Genomic DNA, 20,453 nt, shown 5'->3' with positions numbered 1-20,453 from the left:
ACTGGAGGTGGTACCGGTTTTTACCCCGCCCTTGAATTTTTCTCCCAACTTGTAAAAAAGTAACGAAAATGCAAAAAAATTATTTGACGCGTTTTTAAAAACTTTTAAAACCCTCCCCCGATAAAAATAGCCCCCTTCCCCCCAAAAAAACCCTGGATGCAGCCTTGCCCTTAATAAAATCTTGATCATCAGTCATCATAGCATGCTTTTTACTATCTGTATGGCAAAATTTTATGGGGACCTAGAAGAGGCTCTAAAAGATAATTCGTAACTACAACTTGATAGTTTAAATCTTTACCCCTAATATCATCTGGTTTTATCTTCGGGTACTTTCTCTTTTTCTATTTATATCCTTTTTTTCCCAACCCATTGTAAGTAGTCTGGCCTTTTACCTGTTTTAGAATGGAGATAGGATCATGACACTTGAGCGAGTGGATAAGCATTCTGGAATCTTTCTTGAACCAACGATAGAACTTCGAAAAGATAGAAAAAATTGAGAAATGATACGGGAAACAAATTATGGAACAAGTTTTATGTTCGCGGGTGGAGTGATTGGGGTTGCAGCCTGCCCCTCCACTGAGAATTAATTTAGGAGGAAAGAAAAATTGAACCAGAAACATTTTAAGACAAAAATATTTTTTTCAGGTCACGTCGGGTGGGGTATTGCCTGGTATATAAACGGTCTTCTAATCCCAGAAATAACTGTCGTTAGAGGAACAACGTATACTTTTGTGGTTGAAGGTGGAAACAACCCTGATGTCGCTGCAAAATATCACCCTTTCTACATTACTGATGACCCTGAAGGCGGGTATGCCTACAAAACCCCAGAAGAAAGAGGAGTAAGTTTTGTATATTTGCTACTTTTATTATGTGTGTAATTTTGACAGCATAATTTCGCATGGGTTGTAAAGGTTTATGAGGAAGTCGATTCAGGGAAGGATGGAGACGTCTTTGACAAATACACTAATATTGCATTTATCAAGAAAAAAAAATGTAAATACAAGAAAATCTTGAAAACTGGAATGGGATGGGGGCAACCATTTCGTGGGAAATTAGCTTTATATGGAAATTAGTTTTAAAATTAGTTTGATTGGGTAACAGCCTAGATCGAATATAGGAAATGAAAATATACATTTTGTAAAAAAAATCGATGTAATTGCTAAATTTGCAGTGAGTAATTCTTGAACTTGCATCTTTTTTGGGCTCACAACTCTAAATAAGTTTAAATGAAATCATTTCTTCAGATTTATATTTCTTTAATAGACCATTATAAACCATTTGTAAACTACTCAAGTCGGAACAAGTTTTTACAAACGTCTCTGTAGTTCTATATTATAATGTATACAACATTCTGAATGCCAACATCGTGATTACTACCGTTCTTAAGTAAAACAATAGGTCAAAATTTTTATCATTTATTTCCTATTGTAACTTTAACTGGCAAAAACATTAATAAAATCATTCGAGGACGCAGGAGAAACCTTTAATGGAAAGGGGCGACAATTTGTATTAGCAGTATAATGCCACTTGCCACCAGACTTTTGCTAAGCACTCTAAAATGTACGCTTCATGTAAATGCAACCACGTAATTTCTTAGGATTTCCGATAAAATCTATTAAAAATTTCTTAATTTATGATCAGTTATGTATGATTTGAAATTTATGCTGTATGTGTTGGGTAATTTTTGATAATTATAGTAAAATGTTTTTCTTTACAAATTAAATACATCCGCACTACAAGTTTAAAAATTAATGTAAATTAATTATATGATTTGTTATATATTTAATTACCATTTATATAATTTGTATAATTACATAATTATTATATAATTATATAATTTATACGATAATTTAAAACGATAGGCTCAGTATCTTTGGGTACAAAAAAAGTTTATCGTGCGAAGCATTATTCTGAGGTGTGGAAATCTTCTGTGTGGAAATCTCTCCTTTTCTGTTTAAATAAACACATCCCCCTTGTATCCCTGGCCATGGAGCCTTTCGATGGGGCATGAGTGTATTGTATTTTCATTTTGTAGTGTATTTTGTATTGAATTTTGAATTATATTTAATAAACTTCTTCTTCTTCTTCTTTTTCTTCTTCTTCTACCCCTTCGCAAAAAAATTTATTTGGGCCTAATATTTTTCGCTCTTTGTTACTTTTTCACGAAAAGGATAGAAAAAGATACAAACAAACAAACAATCAATATTTAAATTCTGAAAACATACAGGAAGGTCTGTTTGTAGTGGCTAAATGTTTTAGAATTTTCACTGGAAAATGAAATATTTAATTTTGGCAATTTTTTCGGTTCTTGTTAATATTAAAATCGTTAACTTCTATGCTGTTAATTCTTCATTTTTTTTAAATGAAAAGGATATAAATCGATAGAGCGAAGCTTATTTTATTCCCTGCGAAAAAAAAAAATTAAATATGGAAGTATTATTATCGAGTATTCCTGACAGGAGATTCACTCTCTGAGTAAATCGACTATTTTTATTTTTTTATTTTTATTCTCTGTTATTTACTCTGTTATTATTCTAAATTCTCTGTTATTATTCTATTTTTATTTTTATTCTCTGAGTAAATCGACTAATCGATTTATTTTTCACACTTTTAGAGAGTAGAGATTTTTGCCGGTGTTCGTTATACTCGAGAAGGAAATGCCATCCCAACTGGTGCTGGACGATTGTGTGAATGGCAACAGGTTTCGCCAGATGTGCCGGAGAAATTTTCGTCATTTGGTGCATATCAAAGAAATTTGAAACTTAAATGTGAAGATGGACAACCTGGAGTTGTCAGATGGAGGCCAGATGAAGATACTCCAGACATTGTTTATTATCAAGTAAGTTCACGGTCTTTATTCTTATAACTAAATCAAATCATTGAATGTGTTTTTTTTATCTTTTTTTTTATCTTCAGCCTAAAATAGCAGATTACAATTGATTTAGTCCCAAAATTCTTTATGACATCTAAAAGAAGCGGTACATGTATGTTATACGCCCTACTGCTCAAGTTGTTCATTCATTGACAGATTATAGAACCGGTGTTTTTTTGTAAGTTTCTTTCAGCTTAGCGTGATACAATACAAAGAAAAGTCACTGAATAGATGGAAAATATCTGATTTGGGTTATATATTTGTACATTAGGGGGTGGGGGGGGGTGGTTAAATTATTTGGACAGTATAAAGTTATAAAACAATTCTTACTACATAATATGCAGAATAATTGTACCTAACAAATTAGGCATACAGACCCGCAATACTTTACTCCACCACCCTAATGTGCAAATATATAGCCCAAATCTGTTTCTTAAGTATTATATTTTTATCTAAATTTGCCATATTCATTAGGATTGAGCGTCAGAGAAACTTTTTAGAATAACATTATGTAGGGCGTCTATCATACAAGTACCGAAGAAGCTAGCATTTTAGTCCGTCCAACGCTTATAGTAATACACAATACCTATAAATTTGTTTTATCCACTGTTTTGGAACGAAACTAATAATAATAAATGTATTTAAAAAAAGGAGAAAATTATTTTTTCTCAAGAATCTAAGAATATAAATGAAAACGAAAGACAAACAATAGCTGGGGCGTTGCATAATATAGATAGCAAATTGATTTAAGTTATAAGTGCATAAAAAAAATGACTTAAAAAGGTCAAGTTGTGTAAAGCTCAATCTCTTTCGCTTCCCCCCCCCCCTTGTTTTCACTTGTATTCAAAAATTCTCGAGAAAAACTATTTCTACTTTTTAGTCTATTTTGAAAGCGAGTTAAAAAAAATCTTGTCTCTTGACAAAAATTTGTGTTATCTAAAATTCTAATCTAAGTTACTACGGCCACAGGCAAGTGTTCTTGCCGCTGCTCAATCAATTTTTTGATAATGATGTTTGTTTTATACTTTTTGCTTTGTCCAATCACTCGTTTATGTTGTTTTATTTATACAAGAGGAAAATTTTCATGTTACCTTATTCCACTGTTATATACTGACAAAATTTGGAAGTTACTGAATTATATGACAAATTTATATTTATTTTGATATTATATTGATTTATAAAGCATATTTAGACATATTTATAGCAATTATAGTATATTTCTTTTTAACATTATAATACTTTTAAATCTATTATATTTATAAAATTGACATATTATACAAATTTATGTTTCTATAAATTATCAAATTTATGTGACAAAAATACAAACAAGTCGGTGAGTTAAAAAAAAAAACAAGTTAAATTATCTATTGCTAATAATTACTGAATTCAAAGGCACATTCAAAGTTAAATACCTAATACCTCTTAAGAGCTGAACAGACGTAGTCTTCCTCTCCAGCTTTTTGAAAGAATACATGAGAAAACGGTAAGCTGGCTTTTCACGGAAGAGTTAGCGTATTATTGATTAATATTTTAAATTGTTATCATTCGGAGGCTCAAGGCCACAAACTCATTAGGCCAAGCTATCAAGTAGTAGAATAAGCGAGATAGCTTGAGCTTAAATCTTTGTTGGAAGTACCTCTTAAGAGCCTATATTGAAAATGTTTATTCTTTGAGCGATCTTTTAATCTTGTGTAAACCAACGTAAAAAAAAGCGTTGACCTAAAAAGAAATCTTAATTCGAAAATTGTTGTAAAACATAGCTATATTGAATAGCTTTGGCCATGTTTAGCCTAAGTTATTTCTTCTGCCAGTCCTAACTTTACTGATCCCCATTTGTACCGTCAAGTTTCATCAAGCTTTTTAAGTTGCCGTAAAGTTATTTTAAATTGTATTTTAACAAGAGTATGCCCATATTGGACTCTAGTTTAATGCTGAAAAGTCTGAAGTGCTTTTTTATAACTTAAAATCAGCTGCTGGTCGGAGCGTCCCACTTGGTAATCCTATTGTTGAGTATGTGGATGATATTGTATATCTGGGCCTCCCTATTGGACGGACAATACTAGAGGCACGGCGTTTCCTGCTCTCTCCTTTTGACTAGGGATCTTCTTTTACATATAGCTGTATAGTGACAAATAAGCGGAAGTTTGATCATCGTCTGTTGGCCATACTGTGATTGTGTTTGTGTGTGTGATGTGATCATGTTTGTGATTGTGATTGTGGGTGTGATTGTGATGATCAGTGTGCAATTTTGTGATTTTGCCTCATTATCGTTACCTTAGCCCATTTTGGCGCAATTTTACGGCTGCATATAAACTGAAATCACCCTCAAAGTACTGCACGTATGCAAAGTTTTGCTGTGTTTACCACCATGGACAAGCAATAGGTATGTTACACGGCAGTACTGTGTTACCAACCTGACAGTACTGCTGTGTAACAACCTCACAGATAATGAAACAACATGACAGTACGACTCTGTTGCAAATCGATCAATATAATTCATCAGTCAAGATCCACCCGTGGGCCAATGTTTTACAGCAGTAGTCGGCATCTGTTTTGTGTCAGATGAATTAGTGTCTTGTGTTTTTTTTCTTTTTTTTGTGCTCCATCTGTTTTTCCATTGATGGGTATTAATTACATTCATTCATTCATTAGCCTTGTATTTCCTTGGCCACAATCTGTAATATTTTAGTGAGAAAAAACAATAAGTTTTACGGCAGAGGGACGTAGGATTCTCTCTTATGTTCCCGCAAATTTTTTCTCTCTGATATCTGGTCTCCATAGTTTGACAAAGACCCAAATAACAATTATTTTTTTTCTAGTGCTTTACTCATCGCTATCTTGGATATCGCATCCGTGTTGTCGATCGATGTGATACGAAATTGCAAAGCAGGAAGGTTGGAGCTGATAGTGATCTTGATTTTTATGATGAGGATTACGATCCCGAGTTTGACCAACAACAGCCTGAGGTAAATATCGAACTAATAGGAATGACTGGGGCAGAATATTCGGTGGTTAAATCTTGTAAAAGAGTAATTGAAACATAGAATTGAAACAACTGAACGAAGATAAATACAGATTGTTGTCAATTGGGTGCCCCCCTCTTTGATACTTGGCTTTGATACTTTGATACTTGGGGCAGAATATTGGGTGTTAAATCTTGTAGAAGTGTAATTGAAACAAAGAATTAAAACAATGGAACAAAGATAAAGACAGGTTGTTGTCAATTGGAGGGGGTGAGGGTGCCCCCTCTTTGATACTTGGTCCCTTCCCTAGATTTTAAAAATGCCTTTTTCGGGGTATTTTCATTAAAAAGGGCCTTTTTGATATTTTCGCTTCAAACAAATTGAAAAAAACACAAATGTACCCCCTTCTCCCCAAATATAAATTATAAGTTTTACTTTTCCCTTTTAAAATTTTATGGATTGTCGCCACTTTAGCCAATTCAGCAGATACGACGAATACAACAAGAGATTATTTATCAATTTTCTGTGTATCAGAAATTGAAACAACTGAACGAAGATAAATACAGATTGTTGTCAATTGGGTGCCCCCCTCTTTGATACTTGACCCCTTCCCTAGATTTTGAAAAATACCTTTTTTCGGGGTATTTTCATTAAAAAAAGGCCTTTATAATATTTTTGCTTCAAACACATTGAAAAAAACACAAATGTACCCCCTCCCCCATCCCAAATATGAATAATAAGTTTTACTTTTTCCCCTTTAAATTTTTATGAATTGTCGCCACTTCAGATATGACAAATACAACAAGAGATTATTTATCAATTTTCTGTAGTTGAATGATCTTCTAGATCTTATTTCTGCATACATTTACTGATAGTAATCAAATAATTAGATAGTGATAGGAGTAAAAAGATAAAGGATTTATCATACTTGTGCTAATGAAATAGAAATTAACTAGATAGCAATAACATCAATCATATTTTTTTTATAATTTATTGAAAGAAACTTTAGCTAGACATCATTTTATAAGTTTTGACAAATGATATCTGATTATTTCAACTTTTTATCTAGGCCAAATTTGCTGTTGAAAACTTGAGATGCCCTTAATGATTATATTTTTGTCAAAAGAATATTTATAATATTTTAGAGTACTCTATTGTCAGAAGAATATTTATAATGTATAACTACTTACAAGTAGAGTCTGCTTACGGTAGATTAAAACCGTGTGTTTCACTGTTGGAACTATCCTTGGCTCCTGTCTGTTATTAAATAAAAAAAAACAAGTTTTTTCAACTGAAAGTAAGGAGCGACATTAAAACTTAAAACGAACAGAAATTACTTCGTATATGAAAGGGGCTGCTTCCTCATCAATGCTCCGCTCTTTACGCTAAAGTTTGACTCTTTCTCTCAACTCTTCTTTTTAAAACAGTAAAAAACTTTAGCGTAAAGAGCGTTGATGAGGAAGCAGCCCCTTTCATATACGAAGTAATTTCTGTTCGTTTTAAGTTTTAATGTCGCTCCTTACTTTCAGTTGAAAAAACTTGTTTTTTTTATTTAATTTCGTGAACGTTTTTGAATCAATGCATGTTTTGATTTTGGCTCTCTGCAGAGAAATAATTAAAACGAAATTTGCATTTTTTTTTTTTTTTTTGGTTAAATGGCTTTCCCATAATTTTGATCGAATGATTTTGAGAAAAAAAAAGCGGGGGAGGAAGCCTAGTTGCCTTCCAATTTTTTGGTTAATTAAAAAGGCAACTAGAACTTTTAATTTTTTACGAATCTTTTTATTAGTAAAAGATATACGTAACTTATAAACTAGCTTACGTAAAGAATTTTTTTATTCTCATGTTTTTATTACACATATGAGAGGGTTCGCCCCCTCGTCAGTACCTCTCTCTTTACACTAAATCTTAAATTTTGTCCCAATTCATTGAGAATGACCCCTGAATCACAAAAGCCGTAGAATAAATAGTTGACATTACTAAAAATACTAAAGAGCGAGGGAACCCTCTAGAATACTAGAGAGCAAGGTAAAGAGCGAGGTATTAGGAGGAGGTGAGCCCCTCATATGGGTAATAATTTCTGTTCGTTTTAAGTTTTAATGCTGCTCCTTATTTCCAGCTGAAATAAACTTTTTCATATTTATTTTTTCATTTTTTTTAAATAATGCTAGTAGATCCTGCGCTCCCTTCATGGAAATTTTCTTCCCCTATGACAAATTCCTCGATGGAAAGTTCCCCCAGTATATCCCCCTCTTCTCAACCCCTCCCCCCAACCAAAAAATCCTCCTTAAAGCACCTGTACACTTCCCAATAACCATTACTATATGTAAGCACTGGTCAAAGTTTGTGCCCCTCCCACGGGGACTATGGAGGAGTAAGTCGTTTCCAAAGACATAGTTATAAGGTTTTTTGACTATGCTGAATAAAATGGCTATCTCAGAATTTTGATCCGTTGACTTTGGGAATATAATTAGCGTGGGAGGGGGCCTAGGTGCCCTCCAATTTTTTGGGTCACTTAAAAAGGGCACTAGAACTTTTCATTTCCGTTAGAGTGAGCCCTCTCGCAACATTCTAGGACAACTGGGTCGATGCGATCACCCCTGGGAAAAAGAAAAAAGAAACAAAAAACAAATAAACACGCATCCGTGATGTGCCTTCTGGCAAAAAATACAAAATTCCACAGTTTTGTAGATAGGAGCTTGAAACTTCTACAGTAGGGTTCTCTGATACGCTGAATCTGATGGTGTAATTTTCGTTAAGATTCTATTACTTTTAGCGGGTGTTTCCCCCTATTTTCTAAAATAACACAAATTTTCTCAGGCTCGTAACTTTTGGTGCGTAAGACTAAACTTGATGAAACTTATATATTTAAAACCAGCATTAAATGCGATTCTTTTGATGTATTACATAAAAAAAACTAGTTTTTTTAACTGAAAGTAAGGAGCGACATTAAAACTTAAAACGAACAGAAATTACTCCGTATATGAAATAGATTGTTCCCTCCGCAATCCCTCGCTCTTTACGCTAAAGCTTTTAATTGTTTTAAAAAGCAGAATTGTGGCAAAGAGTCAAACTTTAGCGTAAAGAGCGAGGGATTGCGGAGGGAACAATCTATTTCATATATGGAGTAATTTCTGTTCGTTTTAAGTTTTAATGTCGCTCCTTACTTTCAGTTAAAAAAACTAGTTTTTTTTATGTAATTTCTGAACGTTTTTGAATTAATTCATGTTTGATTTTGACTCTCCACACGTAAACTATTCAAATGAAATTTGCATATTAATTCCTTTTTTGGCTAAATGGCTTTCTCTTAGTTTTGATCATACGATTTTGAGAAATATGGGATGGGGAAGGAGGCCTAGTTGCCATGCAATTTTTCCGTTACATAAAAAGGCAACTATTAATTTTAATTTTAACGAATTTTTTTATTAGCAAAAAATATACGTAACTTTAGAATTAACTTACGTAACAAACTTTTATATTCTTTAATTATTATTATGTATATGAGGGGTTTGTACCCTCGTTAATACCTCGTTCTTTACACTAAATCGTAAGTTTTGTCCCAATTTTTTAAGAATGACCCCTGAATCAGAAAGGCCGTAGAATAAATAGTTGAAATTACTAAAAATACTTTAGCATAAAGAGCGAGGTATTTATCTCCTCCTAAATACCTCGCTCTTTATGCTAAAGTATTTTTAGAACCCCTCATATGCGTAATAATCTCTGTTCGTTTTAAATTTCAATGCTGCTTCTTCCTTTCATTTGAAAAAACGTTTTCATGTTTATTTTTCATTGTTTTCTTATAGTAATGCTAGAGAATCCTGCGCTTTTTTCATTGAATTTTTCTTCCCCCATGACAGATTCCTCCAAAAAAAGATCCTCCAACATAGCCCCCTCTCCTCAGCCCCACCCCCAAACAAAATAAAATCCCCCTGAAAACGTCTGTACACTTCCCAATAACCATTACTATATGTAAACACTGGTCAAAGTTTGTAACTTGCAGCCCCTCCCCCAGGGATTGTTGGGGAGTAAGTCATCCCCAAAGACATAGTTATTAAGGTTTTCAACTATGCTGAACAAAATGGCTATCTCAAAATTTTGATCCGCTGACTTTGGGAAAAAAATGAGCGTGGGAGGGGGCCTAGATGCCCTCCAATTTTTTTGGTCTCTTAAAAAAGGTACTAGAACTTCTAATTTCCGTTAGAATGAGCCCTCTTGCGACATTCTAGGACCACTTGGTCGATACGATGACCCCTGGGGAAAAGAAAAAAAAAAAAAACAAAAAAAAAAACAAACAAATAAACACGCACCCGTGATTTGTCTTCTGGCAAAAAATACAAAATTCCACATTTTTGTAGATAGGAGCTTGAAACTTCTACAGTAGGGTTCTCTGATACGCTGAATCTGATGGTGTCATTTTCGCTAAGATCCTACGACTTTTAGGGGGTGTTTCCCCCTATTTTCCTAAATAGGGCAAATTTTCTCAGGCTCGTAACTTTTGATGGGTAAGACTAAACTTGATGAAACTTATATATTTAAAATCAGCATTAAAATGCGATTCTTTTGATGTAGCTATTGATATCAAAATTCAATTTTTTAGAGTTTTGGTTACTATTGAGCCGGGTCGCTCCTTACTACAGTTCGTTACCACGAACTGTTTGATCTATTGGTATCAAAATTCCATTTTTTTGAGTTTTGGTTTCTATTGAGCCGGGTCGCTCCTTACTACAGTTCGTTACCACGAACTGTTTGATTGCTGATGCCGTCAATAATTCGGGGCTACTGCTACTGCGCACATGCCATATACTGCATATTCAAGCAAAGAGCTTTTAAAGAGTATAGTCACAGCAATATCAAAACTTGATTCCATAGTTTTTTTCTGGAAGACCACAAGAATAGGTCATCACCTTGCTTGTTGACAGCAAGTATAGATCCTTCGGAAAAACAAGTACAAAAAAGAAGTATTTTAGGCCCAAAAATAGCGTTTCTCTTGTTTTTAGCCTAACATTATAATATACGGTGTTCTGATTCATAAAATCCCATTCACAATGAGATGTTACTAACACCAGAATTAGCTAGCGCTAATTTGAGCCAATCAAAATTTTTAATGAAATTTTTCAGCCAATCAGTAAATTCTGTGAATATTCTGATTGGCTCAAATTTCTTAAACCACTAAATCTTAGTGTTAGTAAAATCTTTGCGTGAATGGGCATTTTTGGAGAGTTTTAGTGGTTTGCCAAGAGTTGGTTTACTGAGAACATTTACTTCTAAGTAATAAAAAACAAAATAGCAGCATTGATTGCATAAGAGTAGGGTGGTTTTTTTCTTCTTTTTTGTAACTAGATTTTCTTTATGCTCATGGTTATTTTTATTATAATAATTCAATTTTTTGTTACAATAAATCATTGTTATCATTTCAGGGATTAAGAATAAGCCAAAGTCAAACTCGTCCGTCAAAGCCATCAACAATGATTGAAAGCAATGGGAGTGATTTTCCTAAGTTTGACTTTCCAGAATTCCCTAATTTTGGAAGTTTCGCAAAGGAGTTTGAACCGACTGGAAACGAGAAGGATTTTTTTCAAGGTAAATTGACTTTTTCTGATACCAAAAATGTTCTCACATTTTACATTTTCTTTTAGCATGAGTAATTACCATTGTCACTTATCAATTAATTCTTAATTAGTGAACCACCAATTAATTAATAAAGTACTTACCAACGTTACTCATGGTAGTTACCTGAGTAATTACAAATGTTAAACGCAATTCTGTTACCAAACGTAAACACTAAAATAATCTCAAAACAACAGTAAATTCTAGGCTTGTAAGTTTTTAAACTTACTTTTTCAGCAATTTTTTCTAATATTTATGTCTTTTGCTAACACTAAGAACTTGAGAACAAGAAGAACTAAGAAAACATGCTAGAGGATATTAGAATTAACAGTAGAAAAATATATCGCGAATACTTCACTTGTATGATCAACAAAGCATTCTCCATGCAAATGAAGAAAAAAGAGGAAATTCGAACAATAAGATACCAAAATGAAGTCAAACTTTAAAGGAATAAACAAGATAAGAAACTAATAATCGATGAATAAAAAGTGACTTGGTGACGTTAATCGTCTATTCCTTCTTTTTCCTTCAATCGATCTCTTTTCCTTCAGGTCGAAAGGAGTGTCTAATAACCACTGTGCTATGGTAACTTCTTAAAGGCATAGAAGTTGGAAAAAAATAGAGACTGGATTCTCCCTTCTTTTTACTATTTATTTCCTTCAATCGATCTCTTCTCCTTCAGGTCGAAAGGAGTGTCTAATAACCACTGTGCTATGGTAACTTTTTAAAAGCATAGAAGCTGTAAAAAAAAATAGAGACTGGATTCTCCCTTCTTTTTACTATTTATTTCATTCTAAAGAATAGTATCACTCTGGATTAACAGGAAAATCAGGTCACGAAGTTTTGCAGAATTGAGCTTATTTTCTATCTTTATGGCCACGGGTTGGAAGGATTATTGCCCAAAAAAAACTCTATGAAGAAGGTTTTTCATCCAACGCTTAGCTGGATAAGTATATTCTGTTCCATCCAAGGAGGTTAGTGTTAGCGGGATAAGTAATTCTTGTACTTTCGATCCTGGAAAATGCAGAAGGAAGGAGATGATTGATGTTGTTTTGTTTTGAATCCAAGGAGGTTAGTGCTAGAGGGATAAGTAATTCTTGTGACTTTCGATCCTGGAAAATGCAGAAGGAAGGAAATGATTGATGTTGTTTTGTTTTGAATCCAAGGAGGTTAGTTTTAGAAAGACGGGAGGTTAGAAGGACGTTGTTTTGTTATTAACCATCAAAGGAGGTTAGTGTTAGCGGGATAAGTAATTCTTATGACTTTCGATCCTGGAAGATGCAGAAGGAAGGAGATGATTGATGTTGTTTTGTTTTGAATCCAAGGATGTTAGTTTTAGAAAGACGGGAGGTTAGAAGGACGTTGTTTTGTTATTAACCATCAAAGGAGGTTAGTGCTAGAGCGATAAGTAATTCTTGTGACTTTCGATCCTGGAAAATGCAGAAGGAAGGAGATGATTGATGTTGTTTTGTTTTGAATCCAAGGAGGTTAGTTTTAGAAAGACGGGAGGTTAGAAGGACGTTGTTTTGTTATTAACCATCAAAGAAGGTTAGTGCTAGAGGGATAAGTAATTCTTGTGACTTTCGATCCTGGAAAATGCAGAAGGAAGGAGATGATTGATGTTGTTTTGTTTTGAATCCAAGGAGGTTAGTTTTAGAAAGACGGGAGGTTAGAAGGACGTTGTTTTGTTATTAACCATCAAAGGAGGTTAGTGCTAGAGGGATAAGTAATTCTTGTGACTTTCGATCCTGGAAAATGCAGAAGGAAGGAGATGATTGATGTTGTTTTGTTTTGAATCCAAGGAGGTTAGTTTTAGAAAGACGGGAGGTTAGCAGGACGTTGTTTTGTTATTAACCATCAAAGGAGGTTAGTGCTAGAGGGATAAGTAATTCTTGTGACTTTCGATCCTGGAAAATGCAGAAGGAAGGAGATGATTGATGTTGTTTTGTTTTGAATCCAAGGAGGTTAGTTTTAGAAAGACGGGAGGTTAGAAGGACGTTGTTTTGTTATTAACCATCAAAGGAGATTAGTGCTAGAGGGATAAGTAGTTCTTGTGACTTTCGATCCTGGAAAATGCAAAAGGAAGGAGATGATTGATGTTGTTTTGTTTTGGATAACATACTCTTCTCCCCTAACGCTTAAATTATAGCGGATACAATGAACACTGCTATCCTTTGTTACCCAAAGTGTGAAGGCTAACACTTGATTGGATAAGCATATGTGGCATATTAATGTACATCCAGGGAAATCACAGCTGATTGAATAAGTGCCTTTGAAACATACTCCAAGTTTTTAGGTTACTAGTTAATTAGAGAGACTTTATCACTGAAAAAATTAATTCCCTTAACTAGGATCGAACATCAATTTCATGGGTTGAAATCGTGGGATAAATTTTGTTTTAATTTTTTGTAATCTGAAGTCGCACTATCTTGTGGCTTTACATTTAAAGACTAATAAAAATTGTATTAAAATATACTACGGTTTAGATTTCTTTGGAAATGTAAGTTGAATTTAAATAGATTAAGTTTAAAAAGCTTAATTAGGTAATCTTAACTTGAATTGTAGTTCCTTTTCTTGTGGCCTATATATGATATAAAATAGTATTTATTAGCATTAAAGGCTCTTATGGGCCACGGCTAATACAAAAATACAACAGTAGAAAAAATATTTATAAAGACACACCCTTAAATCCAAAATAATTTATAAATAAATTACAGAAAATGGTCCCAATGTGTCATACTGGTAGTCACACACTTTCCCAACTTCTTAATCCTCGTAAAAATTCTATCACTCAACATAGTTTCCACCCATTCCTCCCTAGTATACCACCTCGAAAAACTTTTCTCCCCATCTTAACATATTAAACAAAAGTAGGAACCTATCTTGAACTGCACCCCTCCCAGATACTTCCTCTTGTCGTCGAGGGGAAAAAACCCCCCCTCGCTGATATCATCCCCTTCAGTTCACCATTTATGGAACTCCTGGTTCTCAAAAATAATCGTTACTTGTTTGGATGCCTGTTTAGATTAACTTGGATTATATATATTTTTTTTCTTGCTGCCTATAAGAGCTAAAGATCTTCAATTATATATTGGACTAACTCTGGTTTCCTCAGCTTAAAAATCGTTCTATTTTGTAGTTTTGAATCTCGATAATAATAATTGTGGGAAAGAAGAAAAGTTTTTTTAGGGGTTTTTGTATCTCTTTCTTCTCTCCCTTCTCTCTCTCCATTTTTCTCTTTTTTCTTGCTTGAGGCTTTTCACTCAAGTGAAAATCTACCAACTGATATGCTGGTTATTTTGTCCATTGCCATAAGGAATTGTGAGATCACTAAGTCTAAAACAGCTATATTAGAACTTTTCTCTCTTTGCCCCGTGCATGGAGTGCCACATACCCAGGTGTTGGAAATAAATTTACTAGCCATGACGAAAATAAAACAGCCTTGTGATTTTTATTGTGTGTCTACTGTAAATATGTTTCTACTACCACTAATTATTTTAATTTCCTTTTAGGAAATGCTTTGAGAGGGTCACAAGATCAATATACATCTACAAACAATCTCAATGGCCTAGTCAAACAGCCGAACCTGCCACTGCCTCCTCCTATTCAAAAAGTTTCAGTGATTCCAAGGACTTCGGAAAGGACAATATCAAAAGTTATAGCAGATCTGCCTCTTTCAGAACCCACATTACCCCCACCTTCACTACCTCCTTTTAGCTCCCCGCGAAACGTTGATCAGCTGAGCTTTGCTTCACAACAGACTAAGAACAGACAAAGATATAAGCCATACACTTTGCAAATTGATAAATCCAAGTCCAATCAGTTTGAAGATATAGCGTACGATGATGATCATGAGGCTTTGGAAAATAATAGATTTTCACAAGGAGGTTATAATGCTAGACAACAAGGCATAAATAAGCAACCTTCACAAACTTATACTCAAGAAAGACAAGACGTAGCACAAGCGAACGTGCGTAATACGTTTAACCCAAGTAGTGTTGTTCTTGAGAGTGGATTTAAACCAATAAAAAACTCCAATGGGCCAGTCCCTCCTCTTGGTTTTGAGGTTTCAGATCAATCGGCAACTGGTTTGAGGAAGAATATCCAGTCTCCACAGAACGACTTCAACTTTGATCCTATGTTCAAAGCATCTGAACTGGCAACAATAGGAAAAGAAGGAACTACAAGGAATATCCCTCCTGAATCTGTTACAAATGACAGGCCACATTTTGCGGGTGAACCTTTTAGATTAGATGCTGTGCCACAAACTGCCCAGGTGAATTACGTTCCTGAAAGACCTAAAGACAGCTTCAGGTCAGAGACAGTTATTCAAGGCAATATAGGACAGCAAAATTTTGTCAATCCATATATTCAACAACACCCAATTCGTAACGGCGTTAAGATTCTTGGGAAGCCTTCAAACCCAGAACCTCAGCGAAAAACAACTAAAAAACCATCATTTTTTGAAAGTATGGGCTCCTTTTTTGGGTTTAACAAGCGCCAAGACAAAATACCCTCTGAACGACAAGCTATTCCTCCTCTACCTTCTCCAAAACCAGGAGTTCAACAGCTACCTCAAAACGGAGACTTTAAGCCACCGCCACTACCTCCTCAAGGGCCAAGTAAGCAAAAAAGACCAATATTACAACAGCCTCAACTTTTACCGTTCAAAGGAGAATTACCACCTCCTGTTCCCATAAGCCCTGGAAACCTTCCTCAGTTTCAATCCCAACAGCGTCCAATCAACATTCCTCGTCCTACTGGTTTCCCATTGGCAGCAAGAAATGATGGAGATCAACAGTTTGCAATCGACGATAATAGCTTCCGTCAGGTTGTTATTAACCCTAAAGAAAATGAAGGATTCTCTCAAGTTATGAATACAATGCTATCATTCGGAGGTGAAAACCCTTCTCGGAGAGGATCTGTAGAAGACGTAAGAATTGCTGCAAGACAAGGTCTTCCAGCATCTAGAAGTATAGATCTGTCAGACTATAATTCAGGTAAAACAAAAAAGAGTGTAGAGCCAACCCCATATGAAACTGGTTACCTAATACTTGGTGATGTATTGTCAAAAACTATGGGAGACGAACATAATTCAGGACCAGATAAGTTTCAATACAAAATCAAAGAAAGAGAAGAACGAAAACTTTCCTTGCGGAAAAAGCGCCAATCACCTGAAGTTCGTTCAGAAGATTTACCAATGGAACATCGTGGATTTGACTATGATGTTGAAACGGAGGTAGACAGAGAAGCATCGACTAAAACCACCACTGTTAAGTCTCAGGTACCCCTTGAGACCACTACTCTGAATAAAACAAAGGTACCCATGCATAATTCAATGAGTAGTGGCAACACACGTTCTCTTTCGTTGCTCCTCCTATTTTTAGCTGTTAGTCGCTATTTTGTTTGATTCTTCTACTAGAGTTCAGAGAGATATTTTAAAATGGTAATTTCCCTTGTATCTGTCACCCTTCTCAAAATATGATTAGCTTCTATTTTTGTATCTATATATATATATATATATATATATATATATATATATATATATATATATATATATATATATATATATATATATATATATATATATATATATATATATATATATGTATATCAAATTATTAATATTTTCTACCAGTGTTCGTGTACCAGTACTGTTGATGTCATTTGGTTTCAATTCTTTTATAAGTTATTTTTGAACTAATGTGAAGTATTTTTTTGTTGATGGATGTCCAACAAAATGAACTATGCTTATGTAGCTTGTAAGTTTTATGTAGGTAACGATAACTTAAATATGATGATACATAATTTACATATGACCTCTTGAATCAATAGAAACAGAACTTAAACTGTAGGTTCAACGCTGATCAAAAACTTAACAAAAGTACTAAAGAAAATTTGGCCGTTGTTCATTTAGTAGCTTTGGGTTATAAGCCGTGCTGTGTGCCAATCTTGGAATTAGTTGGATATTTAAATCCTCTGGCTTGCAATTCTATCCTGATCAAACCTTTATCTAAAAGTAATTAAAGAACTTAACTTTATTTATTTTAATTTAATCAAAAAATCATATTTGAATCGAGGGGTTTTCCAGTCTTCGCCATGATGAACATCTCTCATCAATGCATAGTTTTGCTGCTCTTGGCGCACTTCTGCCACGCCTCAACTTCGTGTGACGTGTGGCGTACTTCATACTACACGCGGTGTTTGAAATGTTTTATTTTGTGCAAGTATGGATGCAAATGTGAGTCAATCTAAGCTTGAAATTGCAACTTATTGATAAGGGCTATTTAGGTGGAGTCGAGCTTATGCCCGACTCCCGAGTTCAACTCCTAAATTTTTTGGATTTCACAAATTTCTTCAGTTTTGAATGTTTGACGCTAATTTTTAGGCACCACACTTCGACTCTTCTTTTTTCATATTATTTTGCGTTGCTCTAAATATTTATCTAGAATGAAGTTAATAAATTGGAGCAGGAGTTTAATCAATCGAAGCCAGAGCCTTAACCTCTCATAACCAGAGAGAAACCAAAATTTTACTTGTAAAAAACCTTGTGGCTCAAAACTTTTCTTCCTTGGTGCTGGATTAAAATTTCCCAAAGAAGAGCCAATGAGATGGAGTTATTTGACTGGTGGCCGTTTATCTGCTCACGTAGACAACATTTCTTCTACATTTTCTGGCATCTATTCAAATAAAAATCCTTTGATGTCACAATCATATTGACAATAATATTGAGTCATGTTGATATGACAAATAATTAGGCAGTTAAACCTCACTGCTTCTTCTTTTCTTCGTCATAACATACTCTAAAAAATATGTCATTTTATTGTTGAATATTCCCTCAAGTGAGTGTTATATTTTAAATCATCATTCATACAAATGGAGCGACCATTTTTCTAGTTTTTTTTTTTTTTTATAAACCGGTTTTTTGTTTTATTACTCTATGTCGTATATTTCGTTTAATTATGCTTGCTGTTGTAAAAGTATATTGTAAGTTTTGTGTATAATTGGGGGTGTGAAGGGTATTTTTATTGAAGCTGTATTAAAGTGTGGCTTATCTCTTGCGCTTTTAAGTGATTTACAATTTCTGTGCCTTTACAGAATAAAATTATAATTTTCATTTGCAATATACTAAACTTTTAAGAACTAAACTCCTTAGTCCTGTGGTGGCGCAGTGTGTTTGACCTTAGCTTGGTAATACGGGACCCAGAGATCGAATCATGCTGCAGCAATGCCCTGCAGGGCCGACGCAGGGACCTTAGTAGTCAAGAAGCGTCGTTAATCTGATACTAAACTCCTTAGGAATTTCGTGGCATAGTCATGACGGTTGTCGATTATAAAAACGACCCCAAGATCCGCATTGTCATAGTGCGACTATACAAAATCAAGATATACCCCGCTCCATATGTTTTGGTTTTGTGTTTCAGTGCCCAATTACCAGTAAAGAACAAAAGAGAAACATTACTGTTTCCCATGCGAAACAGTTATTTTTCCTTCTTTCTCGAAATAGGGGACTTTAATTCTCCTTAATGGGTTTTTTGTCTATGATAGTTCCAATGTTGCGGTTGTTGGTGGCTCCAATAGTGTGGCGTGGTTCTATTCAACACCGTTCTCGAGGAGCTTCACGATATTTTTTGAAATTCCTATAAATTTGTTTTCGCAATGAACTTCCACCATCGAAATTAATTGAAATAATAGTTGTCATTTCTGAATATGCTTCAAATGGCCATTCTTCCTCGTTTGACAGTTTTTCGTTTTTTTTTCTCAGTTTTTTTTTTCAGGCAACGCTATAGCGTTGCCTACACTAGTGGTCGTCGTATAAACTTCAAAGGTGGCTCATTTGATTGGAAATTGAGAATTCTAGTGCCCTTTTTAAGAGTCAAGAGTGTTCGGAAGGTCACTAGCCCCCCCCCTCTTTCCCCAAATACATCTGGTAAAATTTTGAGGTAGACATTTTGTTAAAAATAAATCAAAGATAATGAAAAAAAACTCCGGGGTCGAGACATCCCCTAGGGCCCGGAGGCCAGTGTTTTAATTTATGCCCTGGGGGCTAGTATGGTTCTTATAGAAGGGATGCTAGTATAAACTTTAGAGAGGGCTCATTTGATTGAAAATTAAAAATTTTAGTTCACTTTTCAGATCGGAGGGCAGCTAGCCCCCCTCCCACGCCCCTTTTTTCCCCAAATGTATCAGATAAAAATTTTTAGATAGCAATGTCGTTATAAATAGTTCAAAGGTCAGATAACAAAACTGATGTCGAAACAACGCTCCGAGGCCCAGAGACAGGCGTTGCGTTGTAAGATGTGCCCTTCCCGGGGTAATTTGCTTGATGCTGTTGTGAGTAGTTAGCATTAGTAGCTACAGCCAGTCATAAAAATAGATTCAAGTTGTTTTAGTCATCAAGTACAGATGAAACAATTAATAGATGTTACATTATTTCACAAAGTCATGTAGTCTTAGGCTTATATCCCGCAACTTAGAAATAGCACATAGATTGTGTTCAAGTTTTATGTTTTCGGAGAAGGTAATAAAGGAATAGACTGTATTCGGATGCATTTAAAACAGTCAATATTGGTTTAGATTCGGGAAATAGAGATTAAGATTGATTTTAAGAATAAACGTATTTTTCAGAACGCTTTAAGGAACGTGCCATCAGTTGTTTTATTTTTTGAGGGAAAATTTTTTCTTGAGACACCACTTATAAAATTTTGAAAAGTTGATAATTACGACGTCAAATCGATAGCGAAGAAAAAAAAAGTTACGTAGATAAAGCTGTAAATTAAATAGCATTACGAAATGGCCTTCTAATGTCACGTCCCAGTGTCATTTTAATATCACCTGTTGTACAAAAATCATGTGACCAGCTGACAGGTTCGTCAACTCCAAAAGCTCAAATAAGTGACAACTTTGCAGATGCTACCGCTTGGTCAAATACTGGCTCACACATCCTTATTTACTCCCGTCTAAGCTCACTTTTAAAGTTTATTTATCGTCAACCCTTTTTCGGCAGAGGA

The 20,453-nt window shown here is 34.5% G+C and overlaps 1 protein-coding gene across 1 annotated transcript in view; it reads left to right on the top strand.

The window, feature by feature from the left end:
* The window catches only part of LOC136024860 (uncharacterized), an 80,246-nt gene extending 63,270 nt beyond the window's left edge, over positions 1-16,976 (top strand). Inside the window, exons 11-15 of the mRNA XM_065700373.1 lie at positions 646-839; positions 2,615-2,839; positions 5,692-5,838; positions 11,253-11,415; positions 14,955-16,976. Coding sequence (XP_065556445.1) covers positions 646-839; positions 2,615-2,839; positions 5,692-5,838; positions 11,253-11,415; positions 14,955-16,852 — 2,627 coding nt within the window. The 3' untranslated portion in view covers positions 16,853-16,976. The remainder of the gene's footprint in view (positions 1-645; positions 840-2,614; positions 2,840-5,691; positions 5,839-11,252; positions 11,416-14,954) is intronic.
* Positions 16,977-20,453: the final 3,477 nt, after the last annotated feature.

Source organism: Artemia franciscana, chromosome 3 (assembly GCF_032884065.1).
Source record: "Artemia franciscana chromosome 3, ASM3288406v1, whole genome shotgun sequence".
Taxonomy (NCBI): Eukaryota; Metazoa; Arthropoda; class Branchiopoda; order Anostraca; family Artemiidae; genus Artemia; species Artemia franciscana.
Note: the sequence above shows the minus strand (reverse complement) of the source record. Positions and strands in the feature narration are given on the sequence as shown.